The sequence below is a fragment of the Galeopterus variegatus genome, unplaced genomic scaffold (genome assembly GCF_000696425.1).
Source record: "Galeopterus variegatus unplaced genomic scaffold, G_variegatus-3.0.2 Scaffold339, whole genome shotgun sequence".
Lineage (NCBI taxonomy): Eukaryota > Metazoa > Chordata > Mammalia > Dermoptera > Cynocephalidae > Galeopterus > Galeopterus variegatus.
Window position 1 is genome coordinate 290939 of NW_007726450.1, and position 7782 is coordinate 298720.

At 37.9% G+C, this 7782-nt stretch overlaps 1 protein-coding gene across 2 annotated transcripts in view; it reads left to right on the plus strand.

Annotated features, from left to right (window-relative positions):
• PTER (phosphotriesterase related) overlaps positions 1–7782 on the plus strand; it is a 33028-nt gene extending 25246 nt beyond the window's left edge. The window contains exons 3-4 of one of the 2 annotated variants that reach the window (XM_008567725.1): positions 909–1049; positions 6940–7782. In XM_008567725.1, the coding sequence (XP_008565947.1) occupies positions 909–1049; positions 6940–7150 (352 nt within the window). In that variant the 3' untranslated portion in view covers positions 7151–7782. The remainder of the gene's footprint in view (positions 1–908; positions 1050–6939) is intronic. The other variant, XM_008567726.1, reaches the window with a different exon arrangement.

Here is a 7782-nt window from a genome sequence, read left to right on the forward strand (position 1 = left end):
CCATGCTCTACTCTCTTGTTTGTAGTCTATACTTATATTTCTCTCTCTTCCCATTCATTGAAATAGTCTTACATCCTAAATTAGAGGTTATTCTTAATATATCTATTGAAATGATAAGATATCCATAAAAATTACCATAAAATAATAAATTTTGTTTAAAAAATAAGCAAACCAGAACATAAATATCTGTAAGAATATTGTCCCTTTAACGAAAAGTTTGGAGTGATATTCATGTAGGCTTTGGAATTAATTTAAGAGCCACTTTGCAAACTTCACAAGAAAATATTTTGTTTAAAAAATAAGCAAACCAGAACATAAATATCTGTAAGAATATTGTCCCTTTAACAAAAAGTTTGGAGTGATATTCATGTAGGCTTTGGAATTAATTTAAGAGCCACTTTGCAAACTTCACAAGAAAACTCACCCTGCTACCTTACAGTAAAGCTTCCTTTTTCACCCAGATTACTATTACTCACCTAATTCACCAGACCTGATGCCAAATTTCCTTTGATAGTTTCCACAGTTCACAGCAGTCCTGAGAAGATAAAAATTTATCCCACAAAGGATTTGTATAATGTCAAATGAATGTGGGACATATCCTGAAGACAGTTCTGAAGGAGAATTGCAAAAATGTTTTTGAGTAATGGAAGCATAATTAAAATAAGTCTATAGTGTCTATAGTTCCCAAGTACTTCAGAAGGGAAAGCCCCTTTTGGATGGGTAAGTTCCCTTGTTTCAGGTAACAAATTGAACTTACTATTTTATAGTAACATCATAAGAGCCAACTCAAAAGTTCTGTTACTTGAGTTAAACTATGTTCTAGTACATAGCATGCTTAAAACTTCTAATCTGTATATGTGGAAAATATGCTCTTTATAATAACAAGGCATCTGTCTTATTGTCTCTAGGACTGTACTTGATAAGAAAGAGCTACTGGAGTTTGCTCAACTTGGCTGTTACTTGGAATTTGATCTCTTTGGTACCCAGCTCCTTCATTACCAGTTCAATCCGGATATTGACATGCCTGATGATAACAAAAGAATTAGAAGGTAAATATGATGAAATCTCTCATAGCGTTCCCTTTTACTAGCTCTTTTTGATTGTCATATCTGGGTGAGTATTAGCAAAGATTCAGAAAACAGTAAGCTGGCTGAACCATAGACTTGCAGAGAAAAATATATCTATGCTGTTTCAGGGAGAAAAATCCCTATATATTATTTCAAGGAGAAAATGAGTCATCCTCAGTAAGCTAAAGCTAAGGAGAGACTTAGAAGTTTAATGCAGATGGGCAGCTGACAAGAAACACAGATAATACTCAACCCCTGCATGACAATAAGAGAACAAAAGATATTTTCCTCCTTTTACCCCTAATGAAATAAGTTGTTTCTTCTCCAGGCTGACCACACTAAAGTCATAACTTTCTACAATAATATTTGAAACGCTTTACTAAAAGTATTCATTAAACAGGTGACTAGAACTTAAATGCTAGAAGTAGAATGTCTGAAGACCAAACATCATATAAAATGCAACTTCCCAAAATTGTCTAATATGCAATGAAAACAAAGTAGGAGTCATTCTTTGTAGTCAGGTGGACAAGTTAGGGAGTCAAGGATGGCTACCTGGTTTATTCTTGGTCACACAGGATATGAAGATTGAATGTATTAACTTAAGGAATCTGGTAGGAGAAATAGATTTGGGATTGTCACAGAAGACTTTAGTTTGGGAATATCTAAGTGTTGCTATCCAGTGGAGCCTTTAGATAAGAGCGTGAAGCTCAGAGCAGAGATTCGGGCTATGACATAAATCTAGACATCATTGGTTTGTATGTAATAGTTTGAACCATGGGAATGAATGAGATCACTTAGGGAAAAGGAAGAGGACAGAGACCCGGGGACACAGACACTTAAAGGATGAAGTCAGGAATAATCACTCAAGGAAGAAGTTTTCAAAGTCGTAGTATCAGGGAAATGTGTTGTCATAGAAGTTGGTGGAGAAGAATGCTTAAAGCAGAAGGGCTTGAACACCTGTAATATGTGGCAAATGTCAAGTGAGATAAAGACTGAAAAGTGTTCATTGGACTTCACAATTAGGAATCTGTCATTTCACAAACAATAAGTGCAGTCTTGGTAGAAAAGGCTTGAGGAATGAGTAGGGGATGAAGAAGAGGAAAGAGAATGTGGAGGTGACTCGTTCAAGAGGCATGATAGTAGAGGACAGCAGGGATGTGGGGCAGAAGTAGATGACAACACAGGATCAGGAGAAGCTTCTGCGAATAGCTGGGCAATGTTTATGTGGCTAAGAGCAAGAGCAAGAGCAGAGGGAGAGACAGAGAGAATGAATCCAGGGAAGTACAGGTTGAGCATGACTAATCCGAAAATCCAAAATCCAAAATGCTCCAAAATCTAAAACTTTTTGAGCGCCAACATGATGCTCATTGGAGCATTTCCAATTTCAGATTTTCAGATTAGGGATGCTAAACCAGTATGCATTCTACAAATATTCCAAAATCTGAAAAAAATCCAAAATCCAAAACTCTTCTGGTCCCAAGCATTTTGGATAAGGGATACTCAACCTGCAGTGCCATTCCATGGGGTTGTTACAGAATTAATATGAAATAGAGTATGTATTTTATCTGAGTATCTGGTGCAGAATACAGAAGTGTTCAATAGATGTTGACTTTAAAAAATCTAGAGAGATGAGAAATATAGAGCCAGGCTCCTAAGGAATCTGGGGAACAAACAGAAAGTTGTTGGAAAGGATACTTTCTGCATTGAAATGAAAGAGCATAAGGCAAGCAATGATTTGCATGTAGATAAATGTCTTAGGGAGGGGAACAGGAAACTGAGGACACACAGTCATGTGTTCTTTAGTGTCCCTGTGAAGTAGACATGCTCATCAACTGAGAAAGAAAAAATAGATTCAGGGCAGGCCCTTGTAGAGCAATACAAAGGTTAAGGATGACTGTTGGGTGAATGACAGAGATATTGACAAGAATGTGCTGTGTGTGAGGCCCAGTTGAGGCTGCAAGTCATGATTATTTAACTGTATATTGGCACCTATGGGCATGACCTGGTGATTTTTTTTTTTTTAATGTTTTGTGTTTTGGTAGTTGGACCAGGAAAGCGTTGTTGGTAGAAATAGAAAGTGTGAATGGTTAGAGATTGAGGGTTGGGATTCTACCTGAAAGATGCAGTTGATAGCCAGAGGAACAGAGGAGGGGTTGAGATTGAGGGTCATGGGATCCGAGCTGGAAGGAAGAAAGTGTAGAGAGGAGTAGGCAGATATATAGAAATAACACAGCAGGGCAAATAACTGGAGGCTTTAATGGTTGATTATATGAGTGTAGAGTAGAAGAGGGCAAGTGGAAAAATTAGAAAGAGGTAGCATGATCAGAGTGGGAAACTGAAGATGGAGATTTTGGAGAGGGAGAAGTTCTCTATAATGATGAGGACCAGAATATGGTTATGAGGGTAGAAAACTGGTTGGAATAGGAGTAAGCAAAACTGGAATTGAGAAGTGATATCCAGAAACCATGAAGCTCAACTATTGATAGGTGAACATACCCACATTGGAATCGAGGGGAAGATCTTGAGCCAGTGGCCACAGTTTGAACATTCTTAGACTCTTTTCCCTGGGAAGTTGACCTGTATAATCTGTATGACTCCTGATGTCCCTGTGGTTTGGCATTCTTCCTTGATGGCCTCAACAGTCAAATATGCTTCAAGTTTAATGTCATTAGAGAGCTAGTTGATAAATGTTACACTTGTTATGTAAGGAGATGACACACAACTCTGCAAGAGCAAACTGCTTCAACTGACTTGACAATGAAGCGAGGTCTTTTTTTTTTTTTAATACTCAAACCAATTTTTTGACAAACATGACTTTGGCAAGTACGTTTCCCTAGGACCCTACTAGTTTGTGCATACTTAGAGGTAACTATTCTTTGCTTAAATGCATCTGGAATTTAAAATGGGGTGGTGTGGTAGGTTTTTCTCATCTTTCATGATCTCAGGAACATGGTTTCCTGATGAATGCCCTCAATACATGTTCTACGATTCATCTTGGAAATATGGGAAGTTTGCACTTAGGATCTGTTTCCTTTTCCTAAGCCTCTTTGAGGCAGTGCAGTGTATCATTTGCACCCCATGCCTTCCATGGGGCCCGCAGACCTTCTGGAACAAGAGAGAGAGAGAACCTTTAAAGTGCGATCTGCAGAGGAGATATGAGACAAGGATGACCAATGCCTCCTCCAACATTTCTTCTTAGCAGCTTTTGGTTATTAGCTCAGGAATGAGAACTTCAATCCTTCCATGGGGCCCGCAGACCTTCTGGAACAAGAGAGAGAGAGAACCTTTAAAGTGCGATCTCCAGAGGAGATATGAGACAAGGATGACCAGTGCCTCCTCCAACATTTCTTCTTAGCAGCTTTTGGTTATTAGCTCAGGAATGAGAACTTCAATTTGGTTAGCTTTTATTGTGCCAAGTGTAAACATTCTGGATGTATGGAAATACGTCAAGAATTTTATATATGTGTGTGTATGTGTGCATGCATGTGTGTGTTTGCATGTGTGTGTGTGCGCTTAATCTTCCTTAAATTAAAAACATGCATTAGGCCACTTCACCCAAGTACAGCTCATGTTAATTACTGAATGACGTTTTGGGTGTTGTGTGCTCCAGTGTCCCATTTTCCCCCACACCCTGGGCACTTGGTTTTCATCATTCATCTGCAGTCCTTTTCTGAGCCATAGTAGTCTAAACCTCTGAAGTGCAAGAACATAGAAGCACGCCTCTGCCTACCTCTGGTTTTCAGCACAAGAAATTCTGTGTCTAACACCTGTTTTCAATCTTCTGTTCCACTTCTCAAATCTTATTATATCTCTGCCTTTTCACACTTTGTAGTCTCTCTCTAATATTTGTTTGCAAAACACTAACTCATTTGTATTTCTATAATTACTGTGATTTTTTGTCTTCTCCTCTGTAGTGGTTCCTCCCTTCTGGCGGCATCTCTGTGACTACTGTTCTTCCATACAGTGACACAACTTGAGAGATGATCTCTTAGCTTAAGCGTGACCAGGCAGGCTTCTTTGATAATCAAGATATAATTGTGTTTCTAGAGCCACAACATTATCTTTCTTGTGAGATAATTAGTCTCTTGACTCATGACCTAATGAGCTCTAAGGGTTCCCATTTTTAAATAAGAGTATCTTGTCTACTATATTCTTTCTTTCCTGCTTCACAATTTGATAACCTCATGTTTCAAGAAATAACACAAGATGTCTTACAGGATTTTGTTTATCCATACAATATGCCTTTGTAGCATGAGATATCATATTTCTCAAATAAGGAAAAGAGACAAAGACTTAAGGAAATGATCAGAAAATATTGGGAAGAAAGTGTATCCTAAAACTTCCTGTCCTGTGATACTCCTTTGCTATTGTGGATTAAGGTTCATCGTGTATGCATTCTCTAAAATCTTTCTCTTTTTTTCATAAGTGATCATATAACTTTCTTAGATAATTCCCTTAAATAGAGTTTGTTCCAAAAGTAACTGCAGATCAGAACATTAGGACATTATACAAATTTCAACATGGCAGATCATCTTAGTGGCGCAATGGCATTACATGCACTTATAAGACAGGCATGGGGTACTCGTGGCATGAATTCTGCTTTCCAGACAAGGCATCCAGGTTGGCTCTTCAATTCTGGTGCTTGTATTCCTTTGACCTGTAAAAACAAGGTCTACTCTTCAATTACAATTTATTTTTAAATGTATGTCCTCAGAGGGCAGGGCTTTGCACTTGAATTTTTTGTGTGTGTAGTGCTCCACATTTTGCTTACTGTAGTAGATTAAATAGTACTCATGCACTAGGATGCCAAGTAATGCTATTGAAACAAAAAAGATACCTTTCAAATAATCAGCCCCTGGAGGAAGGTGCTGTCTATCTTTCTAGATCCACTTGGGAATCTAGAGATTGACAAGACTATAGAGAGACTCTCAGAGAAGAGTCATTATTGTCTGCGAATTGCCTCTTGGGCCATCAGAGACCTATGGAAGTCATGGCAGACACTGCCCAGAGTCCAGACATATACAGATGGTGGCTGTCAGGAGGTGACTCACCCTATGGATTACAGCATTTAACAAAGCAAAAAGGATTGCATTTTTAGACAGTAGTCAGAAAGCTCTCCTTTAGGCAACTGACTGTAAATTTAAAGGAACAGCTTATTATTTTAGCAATCTTGTTGGCATGGAAGGAAGATAGAATAAATTTGTATTGGTCAATTTAATACAATGCTCAGAGACTACTACTGAGCCAAAATTCCCACAGACTTCAAAGGGACAAATCCTCTAACTACAGAGGAACGTACCTTTGCTAACCTTTTTCAGTGTGTAGTTTATCATACTCCTTTCATTTGCAAACCAACTGATTTGACCCTCAGAATGTTTTTCTTGTATGGAGATTCCTTTTATTTTCCTAACTTAATCACAAACAGCCATTGATTTTATTTGCTAGATAAAAGGAAAGAGAGAGAATGAGATCTGAAAAATGGGCCCACTAAGACAGGCATTTTATAGACGAGAGCCAAATGCAAATCCAGAAGAAAGTTATTTAGTGAAATGCTAAAGTGGTCATTCATTCAAACTGGCACATCCTACTAGAAGCTATCTTAAATGCAGTATTGCCAAGCACTGTCATAAATATCACAGGCTAGAAATATATGTGTGCATGGAATAAGGATCATGTTCCTTCTAGGATGCAGCAGTATCTTCATCATCACCACACAATATTTATTAAGGGTCTCCCGGTACACATGCCACATTGGAAGGCAGAATCTTTATGACAAGCACACACAATAAGTTTATGAGTAAAAGAGGTTACAGCACCCTGAAAATCTAAAATGTAAGACAAATGACATATAACAAGTTAACATTTTTTACAGGGTGCGTCTCCTGGTGGCTGAGGGCTATGAAGATCGAATTCTGATGGCACATGACATACACACAAAGCATCGGCTGATGAAATATGGAGGTCACGGCTATTCTCATATTCTCACCAACATTGTCCCTAAAATGTTACTTAGAGGTATAACTGAGAATGTACTTGATAAGATACTAATAGAGAACCCTAAGCAATGGCTAACTTTCAAATAGGATGGTTGTTTATGAATTCACACCTTGAGCATCAAACTTGCCAGGAACATTCGGTGCTTTTAGACCCACTGTGAGTCATTCATTAGAGCTACATAGCACTAATGACTGATCATGTCCTTCTTATGAGAACCAGAAGAGTTTGCCTTCTCCGAAACTGGCTGACTTAAATCTGCACTTCTAGGGAGCTACTGAGCCTGAGCCCTATTGTTTTGCCTTAACAAAATAAATACAGAAAAGTATTTCCAAACAATGATTCAATGTCTATGTCCCCCAAGTGGAGTTTTTGTTTTTGTTTCCCCCCCCTAATTTATCAGCTGCACTACTTGAGAAATTTAAAGTGCTTCTAGTTAAATTATCCCCTTCTGGAGCAATCTAATGTTTCTTGTAATATTGATGATTCTACTAATCATCCTGCTGTTCTTTAATTAATGCTTAAATGAATAATATGGCACTTTAAACTAGCTTCTGCAGCAAAGGAAGTTAAATTTTGAGACTTTTTTTTTCAAAGGATACAATTACCAATTCACAACAATAAAAATATTTTGGAAGGTTCATTATATGTTTTACGTTATCCACCTATCTATAAATACTTACAATAAATCAGTTTGATGCTTTTGGTTTTCTGGTACCCA